This window comes from Pelodiscus sinensis, chromosome 21 (genome assembly GCF_052426305.1).
Source record: "Pelodiscus sinensis isolate ZL-2025 chromosome 21, ASM5242630v1, whole genome shotgun sequence".
Classification (NCBI taxonomy): Eukaryota; Metazoa; Chordata; order Testudines; family Trionychidae; genus Pelodiscus; species Pelodiscus sinensis.
In genome coordinates, this window is record NC_143072.1 from 21,504,832 (window position 1) to 21,528,917 (window position 24,086).

At 37.4% G+C, this 24,086-nt stretch overlaps 1 protein-coding gene across 11 annotated transcripts in view; it reads left to right on the forward strand.

The window, feature by feature from the left end:
- BCAS3 (BCAS3 microtubule associated cell migration factor) overlaps positions 1 to 24,086 on the forward strand; it is a 590,230-nt gene that overhangs the window by 209,978 nt on the left and 356,166 nt on the right. For 9 of the 11 annotated variants that reach the window (XM_014581354.4, XM_014581355.4, XM_025179224.3 and 6 more), the window contains exons 16-17: positions 8,940 to 9,090; positions 17,712 to 17,756. In XM_014581354.4, coding sequence (XP_014436840.1) covers positions 8,940 to 9,090; positions 17,712 to 17,756 — 196 coding nt within the window. The remainder of the gene's footprint in view (positions 1 to 8,939; positions 9,091 to 17,711; positions 17,757 to 24,086) is intronic. The other 2 variants (XM_075904720.2, XM_075904718.2) reach the window with 1 other exon arrangement.

Below are 24,086 nucleotides of genomic sequence, written 5' to 3' on the forward strand. Positions count from 1 at the left end.
ATCACCAGTTGGGGCGAACCAGAAGTATCAGTGCTATAGTCTGCTCCTACCTCTGCAGGGAGCTGTGGAGTCTACAGCTGGCTATCAGGAGTGGGGTTTGGCTTTTGTTTTTTCATGTCAGTGCAAGTTTTACCCTCCGGATTGTAGGGTTGGGCCAACAATATTTTCAGTGAAAGGGACCCTGAAAGGTTATTATGCAATCAGACATTGGCCCTGATCTACTTTTAAACCTGTTTACAAATTCAACGCAAGCTTTTATTTATATTCCCTCTTTTCCCAAGCCAAAAGCTTCAGCGCTTTTTTATCCTTGCCACTTTTACAAGTAACTCTTAGCATAACAAAGTGTTCCTGGTGCAAGGGAGGAGGAGGAGAAATTGTCATGGGAACAGATCTTAGGTTCAAGTTTCCTGTGAGAGATTTTATTAGGAGTTAGCTAAGATCATGGATGTTTCCCTGGCAAGGTCTCACAGCTGCTAGCATGGGACGCCACGTATGTATGCACAAGAGGCTTGCTATCCGGTCACCGGGGCTACTTCAGGCACAGTTGCATAGGTCTCCACCCTTGCGTCAGTGCGTGTGCCACCAAAGATTTAATTTCCATTAAAAAAAAAAAAAAAAGCATGTGCAAAATACAAGTATTTGCCTGCCGTATATCACCGACAGCTTGTACAGATTCCCAGGCCGTGGGTTCTAATCCTAAGCAGAGTCAGAGTTTTCAATATTTCACCTCTAGGAGATGTCTACACTGAAATGAACCCTCCCCCTCCCCCCCCGGCTGGCACACTGGCTCACTGTTCAATTGTGTTGTAGATGCTCTGGCTGGATCTTGCGAGGTAGTAGGGTCGAGCTTGAGCTGCCTGCAGTCCAACGCATCTGTGCCGGAGTTAAACAATCCCTTAGCATGAGCCAGCTGCAGGTGTCTAATTGCATTGTAAATATACCCTTGCAGGGAGGTGCGAGTGGTAGTGAATGGTGTAAGTTCCTCTGCCCCTACCCGCTGGGACTAAAGAGGATTTGAGGGTGTCAGACTAGCTTGTGGTTGGGGCAGTGAAAGGTTTTTTGCAACTGGAGATAGCGTAGGGAGGGAAGTAGTGGAAGCCACAGTTGGGGAATGGATGGGTGCAGTGGAGAAGTGCACAGATGGGTGTGGTATAAAAGCCTGCAAAGATCGAAGGGGTGAGATCCCGGGCCAGAGGGGCACTTTCCTTCCACCAGCCAGGCAGAGAAGTTTTGCTTTCCCTATACCTGGAGACACTTGGACTAGTGCATGTGCCTCTCAGGGGAGCGTTGTAAGTGCACCGGCTTTCCTGTTGTCATCAAATGCTTCATCTTTTCCTACGTAGACAAGGAAAGGTCTGCTTTCCCAGTGCATTCACGAGAACAGATGCAGCCATTTTATAGAACACCAACAAAAAAAGTGGTTTTAAACTTCATGAAGACGAAAGGCCAAATTCTGCTCCCATCAGTGTAAACATTTCTGCCTTGTGTGATTTACTTTGGATTTACACCACTGTAACTTTGAAAAATTTGACTTGAAGAGTGCCTACCCTGTGTATAGCAGCCATAGCTATAAGTCTGTTTGTGTCTAATAAAAGTGTTGCTGGAAATATTCAGACTTAGGCTGTGAAATGAATCTTGTTCTTAGCAGTTTGCTACATGAAACAGTTGCAATGTTAAGAGGTAGTGGTTATTTTAATTAGAACTAGAAAGTTTCCTGTAACTGCATATCCAATTCTCAGGAAAAACGTAATATTTGTGGGGAGATTTAAATATGTGGCATCTTCAAAGAAAAATGTTCTTTGACAGTAATTAATGTTGGGTGTTGTTAATTAATTAAAATATTATCAAATGATCTGTAATACCCTCCCAGCCTGCTTCTGTGAGCCAGCATTGCTTGCACAGAGTTCTCTGTTTGGGTCACAAGGCAGTGTTTCTCACCAGGGCACCGTTGTTTCCTCTTCCGACTCTAGTAGATTACAGATTATACTGGAACATGTCTGAGGAAAGGTCAGAAACAAGGGTGAAAGTCCTGGGACTGTATCTGGGAAGCTTTTCATTCTCATCTATGAGACTTTTCGTGTTGAATAAAAACCAAAACAAACTGCCACACGCATTTTTTTTTTTAACAGTATCCTCTCTTAAATTTAGAAAGGATTGTATTTGTTGTGCGTTGAATCATTAGTATTGGGTGGAGGAATCTTTTACAATAGGAAGCAAATGAGGGCTAAAAAAGCTTCATTTTCTTGTTGCGTAGTCTGCCAGTGATTGTGTAGACTCAAGTTATTGTGTGTTTTACGTACAGTCAGTAAGTTGCAGGATATTAGATACTTGATGTTAACTCTGTTAAAATATTTGGTGCAGTTTAAATTTTAGTCTGTTAAGTATGGTAAGATATTAAAAGCAGACCAAGCACTTTTGATTTTAAATGCCAAAATTGTGTTACTTATTAGTTTTATTGGAATAATACAAGGAAGAATGAGAACACAAGGAAATACAGGATAATTTTAAAAAACTTATCATTTTATTATATAGCTAAGAGAAGTTCAGTTCTACTAAGGTTTTTTTTCCTGGAAACAATGCTGAACAAATTGAATGCTTATTATTCCCAATCTCCTAATATAAAACCTTATGTAGGGCCAAAACCTGCTTGCCTTACTTATGTTCAGAGTGAAATGTCACAGTACACACTACCATCCCACAACAGCTGACATGAGTCAGTGCTACAATACTGTATCCAGCTAAAATTGCATGGGGAAATTTAGTCAGTAGCATATATAAGCTGTATTTGAATGTACCTGTATTCTGGTGTTTATTCCCCTTCCTATATTAATTAGAAAGTGCACATGTGATTTGAGAGCCTGACAGTGAAGTTCTAGATATCCCTTTCTCTAGTTAATGGAAGTTGGTGGCCATCAACACTTGATGGGGTTTGCTCCTTAAGTAACCACAACTTTTTATTGTCAGTTCTAAAAGTGCAATTTTCTATAGGAAGGCGCGCCTTGGTATCTTACCTGACTGCAGACCAAGCCCAATCTATCATGGATCAACTCAGTATGCAGCTTGTTTTTATAACGTATTAGAAGTAATCCAGCATGTTTTGGTCAAAGTGAAGTTTTCTGTCATATCTGGAAAAATTCAGTTCTCAAAAAAGTAAAAATGTGCAACTCACTCTGTCATTTATATTGTATGAATTAGCTGCCTACAGTACATTATTCTGGGTTTGCTTTTTGAAGTAAACTTCAGAAATATTGTAAAAGTTTGTCTATAGCAGTCATCGACCCAATGCCCAGTTTTCAGAAGTACCTTGGTCCTGGTGATTTGCCACTTTCATATATCCTCAGTCAATGTATTCAGCAGCTAAGAACTCTTCATAATCTGCTTTTTTTTTAAGGGGGTGGGCAAAGGTAAAACTGAAATGACATTAGTCTTGCAATGGCATTACCTGAGAGTTGCGGCTGATGTCTTTTCCACAAATGTCCAACTTTGTCAAAAACCAGTAAATCTTGTGAAGTTTATTTTTCTTATAGCATCTGTGTTTTATAATGGTGCTTTTAATTTGTTTTTACTTTGTCTTTTGGGATTTCTTTTGTCCGGCGTTTTCAGGCCTCCCTTTTTTCAGTGGAAGTGAGTATGTTAATGATGACTGGTTTGGGAATATACCCCTGCAAAGTTGACATGACAGCCTGTTCGCTCTGTGTAATAACAAAGCCCATTGTTATTTTCTCTCTTCGCTTTTATCATCAACTTAATCCATTTCTCCTGTGAGTATTTGTGGTATAAAATGCATGGAGAGGAAGAAAAAACAAAAAACAAACCTCAGAACACTGAATGGATCACAGGAGGTTTACTTATTCTAGACTTTATGCCAGTAGGTACGCAAGATAGAACTAGTGAATTATTTTTTTCATGCCTCAGTAGGCAGACTTTATCCAGTGAAATGTCCTTTGTAATAATTGTCTGCTGTTAGAATACCTTTTAAAAAGGCAAGAGCATCCCATGAATTTCATCTAATTTCATGGCTTATTCTCTGTCTGTATGTCTCCTTGTAAACATTCATTGATTGAAATTCAGCAACAGCTGCAACTAAAACAAGAACCAGTTGCAGTAATGGAAATACAAAAAGCTGAATTTGGATTCAGGGCAAAAAAAGACTTAAGTTTAGGATTTGGGTTTAGCTCAGTGTAGGTGTTTGGATGCTTATCCAAACTTTCTCTTCCTCTTGAACCTGTAAAATTAGGCTTGGAATTTTTGCAAAACCTGTCTTTGGGTTGGTGTTCTGGCCCTTGACTGGGACCTGGGAGTGCCAAGATACAGGGAAGGGACATGATGCACATGTAAAAAATCCCACAACAACCTTAACATGACCACAAATGATGGTAAAAACAGATCCTTCTTGCACAGCCCGACGGGGTGGGGGGGGACGGACCCCTCTCCAGTAATATCCCATAGACAGATAAATACTTAACCAAAATGATGCATCTTGCTCTGAACTCTGAAGGTCAGTGAACTCAGACACTGGCAGATCACCAAAGAAGAGAGATCCACAGCTAGGGATGTGCTAGTGAAAATGTTCTGCCTCCAGTCCTTACGAAGGCATGTCTATTATAAAGGTGCCAGGAGGTTTTTGTTTGTTTGTTTGTTTGTTGTTGTTGTTGTTGTTGTTTAAGTTCCCTCTGAATGGATTGCTATAGAAGGTATTCTTGGAAAAGTCAATCAGGCAGGATCCTGCCTGATTTATGCGCAATTGTCAGTATGAAAACAAGGTTCTGAAATGAGCATGTCATTTCAGGCTAAATTTTCAACATTTAGGAAAGCTAGTCTGTTGCAACTGTAGACCTGCTTTTTGTTGCTTACCAATAGGTATATTTGAAGTGTTGATTTAACCGCTATACATTCTGCAGAATAATTTGTCAGTGCGATGCTGAATGATTCTTCACTGTACCAAATGATGTTGATATTTCTGGCAGCCTTAAACTTGGGTTGCTGTGTTGTTTGACAGGGAATCAACAACTGCTTGAGCTGTGGAAATAGTGTTGATGCTTGACTGCATTCTTTGTGCTTTTTTGGCCTGATCCTACTGTCTTGAGTGGAAAATTCCCATTTGCTACAATGGGAGTTGCATGCTTCTAAGGGCTAGAGGACCAGAGCGGAGGGGGCTGTAATTTTTTTATTGGGTTTTTGGACAGATACAATAGCATGTACAAAGTTTTAAAAAACCCTGAGCTGCTAAATGTAATCTATGGAACACCACTTCTTTCCAGTAGTGGATGTACAATATAACCCTTGCTGAATGCATGATAAAGAAAACCTAGTCACAGAGTGCATTTACTGTATCCCCACGGCTATGCAATTAAGAAGTCAAGGTTATATCTTTATGATGGGACTGAGGCAACATTGTCCAGACAATAGAGATACCACTTTATTGTACATTTCCATACTAAAAGTATCCAAATATAATTCAAATGAAAGCAATTATTACTTTCTATATAAAGTTACATTTTTTCCTAACCTGATTCATCTGCACTAAGTAGCGCTTATTTAAAAGTCAAATTATCTAGCAAATTACTCACTCCTGAAAAAACTAAAATTTTTCTCTTAACCCTTTTGCACCATTATGATTATTTATTTGATTTGCACCATAACTGGTGAATTTAATTTCAAAATTATGCCACTAAACTTGGCTTAAAAGAAAGTGTAGATTGGTAGGTATTTGGTTGCATCTGTTATGTTTGGTTCTTTTACTTTAAACTTCATTTCTGCTGTGAAATGTTGAGTATTTTGATGACTGGGTTGGTTAATTTTTAATTTAAACTTGTATCCTTTCAGTCAGGGAAACTTTATTTTTAAATCTAAGGTATCTGGACTCAAAAGATCCTTCTGTCCTAGAAATTATGAACAAGCCAAACATCTTGTTTCTTACCTACATCTAGTTACTTTGTAACGCCCCTCTTTCATCCCAAAGGCAGAGTGACTGTTTGCACAGTCTGTAAGCAATGCTTGTGAATAATGAAACTTTGATTTTAAACATATAGTTATTTTTATGCAGTTTTCAACTGACAGCAATGAATATGGTTCTGTAGAAAATATCTGCAAAAGGTTATAATGAGAGCATCTTGCTTCTAGTGCAGGTCTAAGTGATAACACTGGTGATGATTGAAGGGAAAGTGTTTTCATTTAATATAATAAATGGCGTAGTGTTTTGTTAAAAACAACAGAAAAGAAAGTGTGTAGGATTGGTTTTCCAAGGTAGGTTAAAGAACCAGAAGTCACAGTCTTGAAAACAAACCTCATGTAGTTAAGTATCACTTCTTTGTTAATTCTGACTTAGTTTCTGCAAAGTGACTGCAGTATGATTGAGGTAGGAATTGAAATAGGATTTACGGTAACAATTCTTTGTACGTTGCTTCTAAAAAAGTAAATAAAATCTACGTTAGTGCGTTCGCAAAACACAAGCACACAAGTGAAAAAGAACATTATATTTTCTAATTTCTCATCTGTTAAGCATCTTTATTTCCCTTTTAATATATCTTTGTTCTTTTCTTTTTTCTTCTTGTCTTTCTTTGGTTGTCATTAAAGACAGCATAAAAATATTTAATGTAAAAAGTAAAGCAACGCATAATGTATCAAACAACTCAAGAATGTCACTAACCCTTAAGCCCTTCACTCTGTAAAGTACAAACATTACAGTGACTAATTGGTGCACATGGGCATGTATTGGTATCTTTTCAGATTCCTGAAGGAGGATCTAATCCTCCAAACAGCTAAGTGTCCTCAGCTGCCCCACAGGATCCCTCAACTTTAATGGGAGTTGAAGGAGCTTGGCATTTTTCAGCGTAGATCTAATTTATGATTACTCACTTTTCCTGCACTAAGAAATCCTATTGAATTCAGTGGCAGCTTTGCATTTGGAAAGCTAATTAATTGCTGTATGGTACTGAGATTTGAGTGCCTTGAGTAATTATGGATTCATGGTATGTACTGTATATAAATTACTGTTGCAACAGGCGGATGGGGTGCAGAACTTGATCAGTGCAAAATGACAATTAGCCATCATATTCCTAACAGAATTCAGCAAACAAGATGTAGATATTTGGAATCACTTTTGTGAGCATCACTGTTTTCTGTGTTGAACGTTGCTGTTTATATTGAATATATAGAGAAGAACACATTTATTAAAAAGCGTCTTGATGACATATTATAGTAACTAATTACAGCGAAATGTAGAAAATGTTAGTCTTTCCATATGAACCAAGAATGAATCTTCAAGGAAACTCACTAGATTTTTTTTAAAAAAGGAGTTGAAGCTGCAGGCTTAATTTAAACATGAAGGGTTTTTTTCTTTCTATGTATTTCTTTCCCAAGTTAGTTCAGGAAAATCTCTATACTTATAAATGAAGTCCGAACTTGGAGACTATTCAGAACACTGATTATTAATTCAGGCTTTGTCATTTCTTTTAAAACATGCTGATTAATGCTCAGACCAGATATCTAACACAAAATACACTTTGCAATTTCATCTTTTTGTTTTGTTTTGTTTTTTGTTTGTGTGCTTTCCTAAAACAATGAGTTCTACATACTTGGTAGAAAAACAAACACAAAACCCCAAGCTAACGGTTATATAGTATTAAAAGGAAGCTAAAGGAAGCATTGAGTGTCTTTAGGAAGATGAGACATTCATTAAGATTTTTCCGCCTTCCTTTTCCTATCTTCAATCCATCTGAAGTACCATTATAGCTTTTCAGCCTGCTTCCTGTGAGAAACTCTTTTCTTTGCTGTTATTCTTCCTTGAAAAAAAGGTGGCTGCACTTCAGTCAGGATTGTATGGATTTGGCCTGGGATTTGTATAATATCTATGTAGAATGCATCGGTTGTTTAGGAACTTAATTCCCAATATGGCTTCCTTTTTATTAAGGACAAAGCCAGCATTTCACAGCATTATAGGGACACAGAAAAACAAGTTAATGATCTAAACCTTTTAATTCACAGTTGCTTGTCTATTTAAAGCACTTTTGATTCTATTATAAACAGACTGGCCCCTTTTTTGTTTAGTTTCTTTCTTTCTTTCTTTCTTTGGCTTCTTTGGTTTCTTTCTTTCTTTGCTTTCTTTCTTTGCTTTCTTTCCTTGTTGGCCATGAAATTTGTAGCTAGTTTCCTTTTCTAACTGACGAATAGAAGGTTGCTGTTGCAGAATGATACAGAAAGTAGGGAAGCATATCTAAAGTAAGCATATATCCAAAACAGACCTTGTGACTTAGTAATTTGAAACAAAAAACAAGTTTAGTGGGGGGGGGATGTTCTTTCTCATTTAAAAATACTTATTTTGGCTATTTTATTTCTCTTGTTTTTCAGGACTATGAAGTTTGTTTCTTTGCATAATAAACTCTTGATTTTTCAGTTATTTTAGCTTAATTTTCCTTCATTTTATTCTTTATATAAATATATTTTTCTATCCCTTTGTCAGTGAAGCTAGTTGCTATTCCCTTCACCCATGCAGGCAGCAAAAAAGTTCTGTTCAGAACTTCTCAATGTAAAGCACAGTAAGAGATATTACAGGATGAAAAAAAATCCTTTCTAGAATGTTTACCTTTTCCATAGACAGTTTGGATTTGGAGTCTGCTTCTTTAGTTGGACTTTGAAATTTCTTGATATGAGAAATTCACTCACTAGAACAGTATCACCATGATTGACTTTATTACACTAGGCGACAATTTTTCCCATCTCCTTAGATATAAAAAATAATTTTATTACTGTTTATCAGCTTCTGTATATTTTTCTGTAGTTTTAAGATGAATTCTGTAGAGATTTTTTTCTTTTTCTTCATCAATAGAAATCTATTAGTGTATATTTTAAACTCTCAATTTTAGATTGTTGTCAGAAAAGATAAATGAAGAAAAGTTTCCAGTAATTATTTTTTTTTATTTTTTTTCCATTCCTTCAAGGTAAACTGAATAGCCAAGATACTTACAATAATTTTACTAATAATAATCCTGGGAACCCACGACTCTTGCCTCTTCCCAGTTTGACTGTGGTGGTGCCTCTTGCACAAATCAAACAGCCAATGACCTTAGGGACTATCACCAAACGCACAGGGTAAGTGTAATTTCTTATTAAAACTATTTGTAGATCGTTGACAAAATACTCACAGAACTAATTGATTATGCTAATTCACGATGAATGTTAATGAAGCTTTTCTGATTTATGCTTTTTGTTTTCAGTGTGCATATAATTCAGTGGCACAAAATGGGGTAGAAAGTAAGAATAACAATGCCAATTATGTAAAAAAACATAAAACAGATCTGTCTAAGAATTCAGAAGCATAAATATTTGTTTGGATGGATCATTTTCTTGCAACAACTCTATGCTCATATTCTACACTAGTGTTCTGTTGTTCTGTATAAGGAAAAGTAGGAACTGTGAGTTGATTTATATGGGATCAAATATTGAGTTCTTGAATACATTCCACCTTAAATAAAACTTGCTTTTAATATGCTTTTGATTTCTAAATTCTTCAGCCATATTGGTAGTTGTGTATCATGTATGGAAAGGCAGCAAACCAGGGGAATATAGGTACGTATTTAGAAAAATCATATGGACATAAATCTGTTTTCCTGCCAGTACCCTATTGAGCCAGTCTTTAAATATTTTTTTTTATAAAACATAACTCATCAGAACCTTGAGAATCCTCCTCATTTTCACCAGCTTCTATACATCCCATGCACCTTGCATGAAGATAAGGAAGACTAGATACATTTTCTTCTGATTGCATTGATCCGTCACAGCAGTCACTCATGGGTACTTACAAAGGAGCTGCCTTTTTATATAGCACCTAGCATAGTGGAGAACGGATCCACAAATGATGATATTAAGACCCCCTATTTGGTGGATTACTTCCTAGGGATATAAAATCCCATTTAATCAGTTAACCGAATAAGCAGTTAACCGGTTAAATATAACGTTTAAACAGGAGCGGGCAGGGGCTGTTCCTCCCGGGCAGGCGTGCCTTCCCCCTCTTCTCCACCTGCGATACGGGAAGGCTGCAACAGCTCCCTTCCCTCATCGGGGCTGCGCCTGCCTGGCTGGGTCACCGGTTAACCAGTAATCTGGTAAACCACTGACATCCCTATTACCTCCACAGAACTTCTCACCCTGATTTCCTGAACTTAGTACAGTTGACTAAGACTTGGGTTTGAAGTACATACATCTGCTGCCACATATTTAAATTCTCCTTTCTGTAGGAGGGCATATGTAATTTTTAAAAGATGTGTTTGCTGCCATCTCCTTGGTCAAAATTGCCTTTTCCACTGACTGCTCTACAGCACGCTGTCCGCTTCTGGATTTTCACCATCCATCCAACATATATTTCAGTTGTTTTGTGTATAGAGTGTATAAAGCACTTTAGGATCCTTCAGTATGAAAAGCACTACTAAATAAGTGTACATTACTATTTATTAAATAAGACAAGTAAGTCTTTTTAAACTAGCCACACTTAGCTGAGACACACAAGATAAATTCAGATGTCATAGATTTTTAAATTTTGGGGTACGTGCATCTGAAATTAACCAGTATTTGCTGGCCGTTGATATTTTGTATACTTAAATAGCCAACTGTCTCTGAAGAAATCAGAAAACGTCTGCAGTTCATGAATAAAGTCTCTCAATATAGATTTATCCCACCTTCCTCTTCCTGGAGAAGCTCAGATCCCTAAAAGGCTGACTATTATAATTGTATTTTTAAAGTTTGTCTCATTCATTCCCTTATTGACTGAGGCATTTATCTGCATGAGAAGTTTGCTTATGGGGATACTTTAGCATAGCCTCTTTCCTATCCACATGGTATTCAAGGAGTTTGGGTGCTGGTGAGTAAGCACCATCTTGCGACCCCCACTTAGTTCCTGGCTCAAAGCCACAATACCCAGATTTCAGATGGGGACTGGTGAATTTCACTTTTGTGCCCTTCAGTGGGAGTTTTATCTGAGTAAGAACCAGGTAAGGATTTCAGGATTGTCATCTTTATTCTGGTTAATTTCTGGTTCTCTGATATGATGTCAGGGATAGTTTATAAAATGTATTTATCTTTATGATTTTACATAGCTGTACAGAGGTGCCTGGTAGGGCTCTAAAGGTCATATCATCTAACCACCCTGTTGTGTACCCACTGATGCGAATGGCAGTTTGGTTGGCCTTATTGATGACTTGTGAACTGAAAAGTGATGCTACCTCTTGCCTTTGGTGAAAGTTGTAAATGCTCAGCACCTCAGACAATTTACCCCTGAACTGTGCATAGAATTGTAGACTGAACATGAGGAACAAAGAGGAGTCAGGGACCAGAGAAAAGGGTAGTTAACTTCTTCCATGCATGCATTGCAAGGGCTTGTTTTCTTTTTTTGCAAATATAATCACAGATAAGGGTGGTAAACGGAGTACGGAGAAGAGTGCTGCAAAGAAAGTGAGTAAGGAAGAGAAGGTGGGAGACTAGTGGCCAGATGGAGGGAAGGTCTGTCGGGTGCCTCAAAAGACGTACTAAGTCATGTGGGAGAAGGAGATGGAAGTTGAGCAAAAGGACTGGGAGCAGCACAGCAGCAGGAGGAGGAGGGTCTGAGAGAGTAGGTTTCTGCACGGATGTGTAGACTCTTGAAGGTGAGTACAGGGAGCCTGAACCACATTAATAGGCCACTTAGTACCTGAGAACAATAGAGATGGTTGAAGGAGACAAGAAACCTGTGGAGGTGTGAGGAAGAAATGAACATGATTGGAAGGACAGAAGAGGAAGATAGAAGTCAGCGTTGACTTTGTGTGAGGCCCCAGTTGTTTGATTTACCGCAGTTTATTTTTGCTGCCTTTTCTAAGGCACTTTATTTTTAAAAAGTGCTGGCACTGCCATTGAAATTTTGTACAAGTCAGGAAAAAGTAACTCAAATCTTTCCTCACATTCACTTATTAATTCTTACCTCTCTTACATGTGTAGTCCATGCTCAGATTTTTCTGTGTGTAAACTTTCTAGTCACCAGGTTGGTCCTATCCAATTATTTTATGTATTTTTTTAGAAATGAATGGAGTATAAAATATTCGGTGAGGCTTATGTAGTGAGAAATGGTCATGGAAAGGGACCCCAGCTATGTAATAATACTTTTCATGAATGGGGCTGATAATTTTCAGCAAATCCTATAAATGTGTAATACTAAGCTCATGGCTGCCTTCTTTTATTCTGTGTCCAAAATATTTGACGAGAGTACACAAAATTAACATGAAAAGCTCTATTTACAAAGCAGAGATTTAAGAGGAATGCCTAGGATCCAAGAATCCTGGCATGCCTAAAATGGCGAAATAGAGACAGCAGCCTTAACTTAAACCTCCAGGGGGCAAAGCGTGTGTTGGACATATTTAACATCTGCCCTCATATTTCTAGAAACACATAGCAATGTACGTCTGTACAATGTAATATTTAGACAGGACAGGGACCATCTGCCTGGTTCTGAGAAGTGTAGGAGGCATGTATTACTACAAATGGCAAAAGACAGATGTATTTACACCTACATGGTCAGCACCTTTAAGCAGTGCTTCAAGGAAACAAGGCACTCTTTGGAAGCAGCTGCTTAACCTTGCGATTGTGCTGTGATCAGAGAAGGAGGGAGTGCTTGAAATCAATTGGATTTTATAACTACTAGACGATGGTCATCAAAATTGATTCTTTTTCTTTTTCTTTTAAAAATCACATTTTTAATCTATGATGGTACAATTCCAGAAAGATTAAAACAACAACAGATAACTCCTAGCTTTAGACTAATCAGCATTGTTAGTTATTTAGAGTCTTAAAAACCCCCTTTTGATTAGAATATATAATCATAATTTATAACTGTATTTATCAAGCAAATAGTTTTTTTGGTTCTAGTTTTTCCCAGGACAACCAAATATGTTTCATGTAAAAAGATTAATCAATGTCCTTAATATTATCCATCTCAGATCAACATGTTCTTTTTTTGGCAGCCAGGGAGGAGTAAACTTTCAGAATGAGTCTACAATAGTCCCATGGGAATGACACACAAGAACCAGGAGTTGAGTCATTAGGTTGTTTTATCATTGGAGCTTTTTTGTCAAATAAGCCTACGGAACTTAGAACATTTTCTGACCACTCTTTAAGCTCCTTTCTTTTGAAAGCATGTTACACCCCTACGCTGTGTCCATACTCAAGGGTTTTTTCGAAAAAAGTAGCCTTTTTTTGAAAAAACGTCACCTGCGTCTAGTCTACAGCCGCGTTCTTTTGAAATTAAATCGAAAGAACGCAGCTTTTCTTTTGACGGCGGAAAACCTCATTTCACGAGGAAGAATGCCTTTTTTCGAAAGTGCTCTTCGAAAAAAGGTGTTCTTGAATGCAAACAGGGCTTTTTCGAAAGAGAGCATCCAGACTGCCTGGGTGCTTTGTTTCGAAAAAGCGGCTTGCTTTTTCGAAAGTACTGCTTGCAGTCTAGACGCTCTTTTTCGAAAGAGGCTTTTTCGAAAGTATCTTTTGAAAAAGCCTCTTTCGAAAGAGGCTTGCAGTCTAGACGTAGCCCTAGTGTTGAATACCAGAGAGTGAACTCAAGAAAGATGGCATCCCTTGTTTCCCATAACTGTTCTTTCTTTGGTCCCCTTCCTTTGCTTCTTCCCTTGGCAGTTGCATTCCCCCACCGCTTTCTCCTAAACTGTCTATTCTCCCATCTGCACTTGGCACATCACTCTTACCCCCATTTTTTACAAACCTCTTGACTCGCTTTCCTGCGGTTTGTCCTGTCAACACTTTAACACCACAAAAGGTTCCTCAAAGGGACTCTCAACCTTTTCAAGGAAGGACGACCTTGTGGTTAAGGTATGGGCATGTGAGCTGGGACACGTAGGCTCCTCCTCGGATTTCCAGTGTGTCCCTGAGTAACTCACTGAACCTCTTGTCTCAGTTTTCCAGTCAACAGATAGGAACAGTTAATACTGACTTCCTTTGGAAAAGTGGTATGTGTCCCGATGAATTTTTTTTTTTTTTTTTTTTTTTTTTTGCAAAGTGCTTATAAATCATAAAAGGAGGTTTGCTATATAGGGACAAATTATTTATCCTGAGAGAAGCAATAAAAAACTAGGGAATCTGACCATCTTAGGACCATTTAAATAAAATACAATACTTGAATGTATTAATTGGAGGAAACCTTTGTGTTTGCATTTGGCCTTTTATAAATACGTCCTTTTCCAGCGGAGTGAATTGTATTTAATTTCCAGTTCCTACGAACGTAGTAGAATGGATGACCTGTAATAGAGAGGAGGAAATAAATGATAAAGTAATTGCTACAAAGGAAAACTCTTGTAAATGTTTGCTTCTTTGACAGCAGCATTCATTTTAAATTTCTCAAGGGATGGTCATTTATGTTAGTATCATACTTCAGTCTCAAATATAATATAGCTACACTGAAACCCCGATATGTCAATTTCTGTCTCATGCCAAAACAAAGCCTTGCAGCGCTCCTTATAAGAACAGGAACAAATCTGATTTTTCCTCTTTGAAAGGTTTGGGTTCATATATTTGAAACTTTATCCATTTCCCGTCCTCCCCCCCGTTTTTTTAAATAAAGAGAGGGAAGTGTAGATAAAGTCTCTGATGTTGAAACAAGCTGAGATTTTATCATTTTAATGTTTCCCATCTCGTGTACTATTTGTTCAGAAAATCACTGATATCCGTTTGATGTATTTTGACTCCTAAGAGTTTAATTTATCCCAGGTCCGGTTAGTGATGCAAACAAAAATAAAAAGAGCAATATCATGATCCAATTACGTAGGTAACAACAACTGAAAAAAGTCAAACATGCATTAAAACTTAATCAATGAAAAAACTTAGAGACAGCGATCAGCGTGCCTCTTTGTTTATTGAAAACTTTTTATTTGGGGCACATTTTAAATCATGGTTATGTATTATCTGAAGGATTAGTTTACTAAACTTTGGTAATAAAAATGTAGCTCTAACTCTTGTAGTTTGTATGAAGTATTGTGATTTATCCCACATTTGTCCAAATGTCACAATTTCTTTATGAAATATCAGTGAAACCTGGTAGCAGTGGCAGGTGAGGGTTAGTAGATCGTGTTGAATTTATTACGATCTTGAATAGTTGCATATTTTAAAAAAATATTAATGCAGGAAAATCAAATAAAAATCATGATTGAATATTAGGTGAATCAATAAAAATACCGTTTCAATTATGAAGCATTATCACCTTCATTTAGTATTTTTTCCACTGGCAGACAATTCTCAAGAGTCTATCTTATGTGCTCTTGGCATTCGAGCCATTGGCACATAGAACTTCCGTGGCTTTTTTTTCCCAGCGTTGACATTGCTGTGTTATTGTCACCCAGCATAGCCATCTGGTGCTGTCAATTCAAGGATGGGTTGTCTTGTAATATGTATATTGTCTTTTTTTTATTAACACACCAACCATGCTGTGTGAAGCAAATTGTGGGACATGTTCAGTTGCTTGTGTAAAAGATGACAGAAATGAATTGTAAATTAAGGAAAGAAGGGAACTGCTAAACAAAATGGGGTTATTACTGTGATTTCTTACATGTATACGGACTTTGTATTTGTAGTAAGAATGTAAGCAATTTTTTAAATGCAGCTGCAGTTTCTCTGTGCTATGAGAAATCCAAGCTATACTGAAAATTGTACATCTAGGATTGTCAGTTTATTTTTTAAAAGGGCACTGGTAATTTTGATGATTAAAAAAAATCTCATGGTAACATGTTCTATTTAGTAATAATTTCTAAAATTTTCAAACAAATATTTTAATTATTTCAATGTCCTTCTAATCTTAGGTAAGTATTATTTTTCTTGTTTTACCAATGGAGAAACTGAGGCAGATAAGAAAAACTATAGGCTTTAATTAGGACTCAGCTAGGGTTACAGAGTAGAAATTTCTAGCTCCTAGTCTCAGGATGAGTCCACTGACTAATGGCTCTCCAGTTTTAGGCCTGGAAGATCTTTTTCTCTTGAATATGTTGGTAGCGGCTTGTATAGAGGGGGGAAAAAGGAGAATTCTGTTGTTTTATTGTCAAAGGTTTCTTAAGTGCAGCACCATTTTGTTAATCTGCTGATGAATCCTTGGAGTGGCTTTTGGGTCAGCGGGACAATAATTTGCTGTCTGTTAGAAATCAGCTAATCCAATTAAAAGTAGATTGTTCCTCCTAAGTGGACCTTGATGCAGAACCGGGACCCCCATGCCCAGTATGTAGGTGTTTGAAAAAAAATTAATTTGAGAGAGATATTGTACATGATAAAGCTGCAGAGCTTGTAATACCTTTAATTTGGCCATTGATCTAGAAAATTAAAACGTATATTAAAACAAAAAAAGTAATTTATGGGTTACTTGATTGCCCTGCAATTTTCTTGTCTGTTTGGATAAGTATATCTTCAGATCAGTATGCATGCAGGTGTAACATTTTTGTTTTCTTTACATAACTGATTTCTTAAAAAGACGTCTGTGTTCTGTGGTATTGCTCCTTTGTCAAACTTGTATAAATTTAACATGAAAACATAGATGCGTAATTACGCCCCTTTTGGTAGCCTTTTGTTTTATTTGGGTGGCTAAAAATATTTCATGTCACTTTAGCAATTATTTGTCCTTTACTCAAAGTATAGAAAAAGTAATGCCACATCTACATTTAAATTGACTGCACCAATTATATGGGTAGTGCTAAATGCTCCCAGATAAAGATTATAGAAGCCCCAAGCATATAAATGGCTTTACATTTATCATTTTTTTCATATTGTATACAAATGTCAGTGTGGTTGTAGCTTATGCCATGGTGATTTAAAAGAAACAAACTGATTAAAAAATTGGTGGTGGGGGTGGAGAATTGGTTAAAAAAACTATACTGTACATTATGGAAAATAGTTTTTAAATCTGACTTTGTGCTGTAGAGAAAATTTTAATACGTGGCCAAACATAGTAAGTTGTGCATCAGTATTTACTATTATATTGGATGTTACATTTAAATTAGTGATTCTTGTCTCTACTGTTTTCCAAACTAACTTATAAGGAAAAAAGACTAGCGTGTCATGCCACAGTGATGCATTTTAATTTCCAAGAGTGTGTTTTATAAAGGGGAAAAGGGTGGAGAGAGAACTTCCCTAAAAGACGATTGTTCTACCTGAAATTCATTTGTTGTAGGACTGATCTTTCTGACAATTTTTTTTTTCTCGTCAAATTTTAAGCGTTTAATAACAAACACCTAAACTGTTGCTGTTGATGCTAATTGACTTTGTTAATCTGATTATTAAAGTTGATTTGAACATTGTTTTAAGGCCCTCAACTCTGTTTTTCCTCTGTAGTGCTTCTTAAAAGGCATTGGCAGAATAGTTCGAAAAGAAAAATTATACTGTGTAACTTTTCAAAATCTGTCCATGTTAAAACTGACAGCAACGTGTGGATGCTGTCTCTACTGCATGAAGGGCCCAATCCTGTAAACATTGCTACCATGGGTAGTCACATTGATGTCAGTGGGGCTATTTACATTAGTGTTTGCAGGATGTGTCCCCATCAGCATGTTTGTAACTTGAGAATTCAACATACCTTCAGGGGCTTTGCAAACAGTTATGAAAATTTTGTTTACCTTTATCTTAAATCTTAATAGCATGAGATACACTGTACTTGTTGATAATGAGTTTTCATCTAATTTTTGTGCATTTTTCCCCTTTACATGAAGACCTTACCTGTTTGGAGCAGGATGTTTTTCCATAAAAGCTCCATGGTGAGTTCTGAGTTCATCCCAGCATGCCTATAATTCATTTGCTGTACTCACTGAAAATCCGTTTACGTTCCAGTTGTTTTTTTTTTTTTTTTACTGCATGATCTAATCATAGGTGGAAGCACTGCATACTTATCACCAACTTTTAAACTATGGCTCAATATCCACCATCTAGTGTTCAAGGAACAAACGTGCACTGGTTTTCTCTCGTGATATTTAATATTTTAAAGTAGCTATTTTAATGAATATTTAAAGTAGGTAAATTTAGTTTTTAAAGTAACCGAGATGTTGGAAAGCTTAAAAATAGACCAGTTAGGCAAAGGTGGATACAATATCTGTTCTAAAACCACTGTCTCTCTTTTTCTCACTCCCACCCTCTTTCTTTGTAATATACGCGTGTGTGCGCATACAGGCATGAACTCCCCAAACTGCAGTGTCTAAATGCTTTCTTGGCTTCTGAATAGAAAATACCAGCTACATCAGTTTCTCTGTAGTAAGTGAAAATAGGGAGTAAAAATATTATACCAAGTGAAATGAAGTAACAATATAGATTGTACCTCCAGAAACGGGTACTCTCTGGTCCGGCGACATCCGTGAGCCTGCAGGACCCCAGATGCTCCTGAACCAGAGAGCCTGGGAGCCTAAGGGCAGGAGGGCCAGCTGGGCGGGGCATCATGGTCGGCAGTCCAGCTGGAGCCCCACAGCAGCCTTTAGGAGCCCCCGGCTCTCTCAACCTATATTCTGTTGAAAAATGGGACTGAAGAGCCTCCCAGTATACAGCATTACTAAGAGGATGGAAAGGCTAGCTACCGAAAGGGACGTTTGAGCTAACTCAAATACAAGAACAATGGGGCACCAAATTCTATTAAATAACTACAAACAAAAGGAAATAAGGTGGAATTTCTTTATAGTGTGGATAGTTGCTGTGTGAGAGTTATAGTTCTGTTTATCCAGATGCCCCAAAGTAGCTTTTAAAATATAAATAAATTTGTGCTTCAGATTATTATAAGAAAACTGGACAGTTCATGGTGGGCCCTCTTGGGGTACAAGACCCTGTGCTTTTGCATACATACTGAAGTGATCTTCCTGAGATTCATTTGTAAATGTATTCATTTCCATGTTGTTGAGCATTCCATCTCGTAGTTTTCCCCCTGTTAACGATAGAGGCGTCAGAGAAAAAAGTTTTGAATGTGGATTATCTAACAAAGGATACATCAGCAGCCTACGTTAATAAAGTGGGCTCCCTTAGCTTCAACAAAGCCAGTCAGAGACACTTGTCAACCAGAAATGATTTTAGAGTGAAGCAAGATTAAAAGACTTAGATTAAAGAGAGGAATATATGAAATATAATAGACTTTAAAATCGTTGCTTGTCTTTTACAAGACTCTTTTGTGGTCTGTTTGATGCCAGCATTGGCTCACAAGAAAATAGTCTTTACTTGCCTACATGAACATTGGGAGGAAAAATACACTTGGGGGCAGGGAATGAAAAAGATGTAGGGCATGTTGTTTCCATTAAAATCTTAATGAGACTTAAAATTATGTCAACAAAATGAGCAAAGTTTTGACAGTTTATTATCTGCTGAAGTTAAGGGCCTGTAAATTTGGGCGGGGGTTGTTTTTCTCATTTTTACCATTGAATGGAAACTGAGATTGTCTCTTTATTTATATATTTTTAGGCAAAATGCTACATGTATAATTTAAAATCACCATGGTTATTCCTGAGAGAGATGCAATTTTTGAGTATTCTTAAAAATGTAACTGTAAATTCCATTCAGTATTTTCCTGCTCGTGCTTTGAAAGACATTATTTACCAGTTCACTAATTTATTGTAGATATGTCTTTTTCCTTCAGAATTAAAATACATTCACATTTTAAAGGTTTCAGTTATGCACCAGTTTGTAGGTCACAGAGAATAATTGTCAGCTGGTGTGTTTGTGACTGCTAAAAACGTGAACCTTTATTCTTTGGTAACATAGTTCTAAACAAATAGCATGAGACTGATTTATCCAAAGACAGTGTAATTTGTAGCTCAGTTTTATTATATCAATTGTACATAATTTATCCCTGTTGCCTTATCAGTACATTTTAATCTCATAGATTGAAGCTAAAAATACAATAATGCAATATGAATGTCTTAAGATCTAAATGTTTAACTTATGAAACAATAATTTTAACAGTAATTTAAAAGGGTAACATTTATTTTTCAGCTAGATTGAGCTTACTGAGAAATACTGTATGCCTATTTTTTGGTACTGTATAATTGTCTGTTTAGATAAAAATATTTTGGTATTTTTAATCCACTTTAAATTTCACTCAACAAAGCAAACTAGACAATCAGAAAGCTTAAACTAGAATCACTACTATCACTCTTTTATAAACACTTTTACTGTGATGCAACAAAATGACAGTTGTAAAAGTTGAGCCTAAGGATTTTGTATTTGTTACAACTTTCAGCAATTATCTTTAATTTCTAAAATAATCATATTTCTTGCTACACTACAGGCATAAAAAAACCTAGAGGTTATTTCTCAGTCTCTTCTTTGCAAGTTCTGAAGAAATGGAACTTTTCTCTTTTATCAACTCTTTGCTCTTTTATATTCTTTACTAGAAGTAATTGCTTTTGTCATTTTCCCAGGACATGTACAAACCTTATATGCATTTATATTAGTTATAGGTCATCATTTGAGAAAATCCAGATTCAGGAAAGCATTACTGTTTAAAGACAGCATCTTAGCATGTGTTGAATTTTAAATAGAAGTCAATGGGACTTAAGAACTGCCTAGAAAAAGGATAGACTTAAGTGTGTGTGCTTAACTGCTCCCCTGATTCAGGACCTCAATGTAAGGGAAAATTAAAATTGTATTGTGTAGCTTTGACACTACTGAAAAAGTAGGGTGTATAGTTCTTTTTGACATCTTAACCGCTGAACTCATGAACATTTTTACTTTTTGATCTTATACTAAGTGTAATGAGAAATTGATTGAGGCACTATTTCCTAGTGGTCGGACCATTGGACTGAGAACAAGAAATCCCGTGTTCTGTACCCAGCTTGGACACTGTCTCAGAAAGAACTTTCTGGCATTTCTTTGCTTCTCCGGAGAACAAATTTGGCTTCTAATAGGAGGTTTGTTGCTATTTTCTGGTGGAGTAGAAGCAGCCCTTCTGCTTGGAGAATATGGAAAGATGTGTCTTTAGGGCCTTGTCTTGCATTACTAATTCAGCCAAAAATTGCATTGGATTTAAAGCAGGGTGAAGCCCAGAGTGCTAAATGTTTTATTTAGTGTGCTAAACTGTGCTCCTGAGATCCATGGGCAGAGGGGATCCTCTCCACATAGATTTTCCCCCCATGCATGAAGGTAGTGTCGTCTCCCCCCAGACCTAAGAAGGGATCTGTCTGGTTAGAGGTGCAGTATGCAGAGCATGCATTATGTCTCTGGCCCCACCTCCTTATGCCGATGCCTGCTTGCTGCACAACTCAAGGTGAAAATAAAGCACCCAGAGTCAGTATTCCATTTCCATAGGCCTCACTTCCCCATTCCCCGCTGCTGGCTGCCAGAGTCTGCTGAATAGCTGTGGGAGACCCAGGCCCAGGGTGGATGAAGATAGAGCAACGGTTTTCAAACGTTTCTTCTCATGACCCAGTTGAAGAAAATCATTGATGTTCTTGACACAACAGATTTTGATCAGAGGGGAGGCTCTGGGGTGGGGCTGAGGATGAGAGCTTTGGGCTGTAGGAGGGGGCTCCATCTTTGTGTGTGTGTGTGGGGGGGGGTCAGGGCTGGTGTGGGAGGGGCTTACCTTGAGCGGCTCCCGGTCAGCAGTGCAGTGGGGGGGGGGGGGAACGGCTAAGACAGCTTCCTGCCTCTCCTGGCACCACAGACCATGCTGCCCTCAGAAGCAGCCAGCAGCAGGTCCCCAGCCAGTGGGAGTGCGGAGCTAGTGCCCAGGGCAGGGGCAGTGCATGGAGCCCTGTGCACTCTCTCCCCATGTAGGAGCTGGGCCTGCCGGCTGCTTCTGGGGTGCAGCGCAATCTGTGGTGCTAGGATAGGCAGGTAGCTGCCTTAGCGCCCTGGCTGCTCACCTGATCCCAGTGCCTGACATTCCATGACCCAGTACTGGGTTGCCACCCATAGTTTGAAAACCGCGGAGGTGGGATTCCAAGGATCTGTAGAGTTTGAGAGTTAGGCCTGTTCTTTTGGAGAGACAGGTAAGAACTCTCCCCAGCACCACTAATGAAAGAATTAGAAAGAAGTCTCTGTCAGAGAAAACCTGGATGTCCTCCATTTTTCTGTTCTTTCCTACAGGAGAGTGTTATTGGGCCCATTGTTGTTTGTTGTGTCTTTTCACTTTGCTGTTCACGTACAGTAGTTTGGAAAGACCCGGACTTTGAAAAATAACATCTTTGATCTTTCTGATATTTGTTAAATATAATACAACCATCTTTCAAGGCGACACATTGAAAATAAGGACAATGTGTACTTTATCCCTGCTAGTTTCCCATCTTGTGTTATAAAATGATTGATTCTTAGTTTTAGCTTTGTCTTATTGAATCATATTCCTTGTAATAAAACTTACAGTTGAATGTTTTGAAAGTTATTATACTTCAAATATTCATTTAATTTTTTTCAAAGTTGTGGCCAATTGACTTATAATTTCAGTACTCAAAGAAATTTATGAGGTGTTGACAGGTTAAGGGGGAGTAAAGAGCAAGAGTTCACAGTAGAAACAAGTTAGTCACCACCTATCGTCACCATTACTGTTATCATTTATGAAGCTTGAAAAGTTTATCATGTACATATAATACTTGGGATTTGTATTTTCCCAAGAAGATGTTAAAAATTCACAATTATATGAAAATATATTTCTAGCAGTTTCCCCACATATATCAATTTTGAAAATCACTGGACTCTAAAAGTCCTTTAAGGGAAAATAGGTTGTGAATGCATTAATGAAAACTCTGTGGTAAATTAAGACGGGGGGTAACATTAAAGATTCCAGTGTTATAAAACTTTCCATTATGGATTTGTTGACATCATTATTATTTTTTTTTCAGAAAAATGTCTAAACCAAATATGATGCGCATACTTTTTTCTTAACAGTACTAAGTTTAACCACATGAGTAATCGTGTTTTACAAGGTCTCCGCTTTCTGTCTACAAAACATCATTCTTGAACAGAAAATGTTTTGGCACTGAAAACCAACATTTAAATGCATGCCTTGAAAGACATACGTTGTAAAGATATGGTGTAAATATAATGTAGTCTATACCAGTTCCTTTAAATATGTTTATATTTGTATTTGGACAAGCATAATTCTTTGGCATTTAGGGTAGAAAAGCCCCTAATAAAGGTTTTCATTTTTTATGATTAGAAGACCAATTACTGCTGTAAATTCATTAAACTTGACAGAAGCCAATTAAGTTACTTCAGTTACACCAGTGTAAACTGACAGCAGAATTTTTCCTAGACTATATATTTCTATTTTCTTGTCTTCTCCCCCCCCAAAATATTTTTGTTCTTCTCAGATTTTACTATGAAAATATTCACAGTTATCTGCAAAACTGTTGACAGGAAGAAATTAATACAACTAGATCATACATTCATTTTTTGCTTCATATTTAATCATATGCTAGTTATTGTCATACCAGATGCTACTGTTTCTGTATTAAATACATTAGTTTATGAATTGAAGTGTATGACACTAAGTAGCACTATTCATACATGCATACCTTTACACTTCCACTTCCATTTCTGCAGGAGACAGTAATCAAGTGTTGTTAATGTCTTGATAGTTTTTCATTGGACGTTAAGGAACTACAAAGAACGGATCGATACATTGTTATAGAAATGGTAGAAAATCTTGCTTTATAGCAGAAGCTATTTTTTAACAAAAGTGTTATAAAATCTAGCAAATATTTTAATATTTCATTGCGGTTCCAACATTTTAATGTAGATTATAATAGTTCCGTTGGAAACAAGGCAGTTCAATGATCGATAGCTGGGAACTTTTTGGAACCTAGATTTTTGACCCAGTAGTCTGCAGCTAGAGTTGTGACAGTCTGATATATCAGGTGGGTTGTGGCAGTTCAGTATTAGGGTTATTGATGCAATAAAGTGTAATTGCTCTTCTGGGGCATTCTGGTCTCTCACATATGCAAGAGGGCCAGGGGGCTTGATCAGAAGCCCACAGAAGTCTCTGAGAATCTTTTCATTGACTTCTGTGGCTTTGGCACAGGCCCTAAGTCTGTGTGATGAAGAGTCTTTTGAGCGGTTTTTCAAACCAGAACATTCTCCTGTGTGACCACAGACACGCTGTGTGTGACCGACAGCAA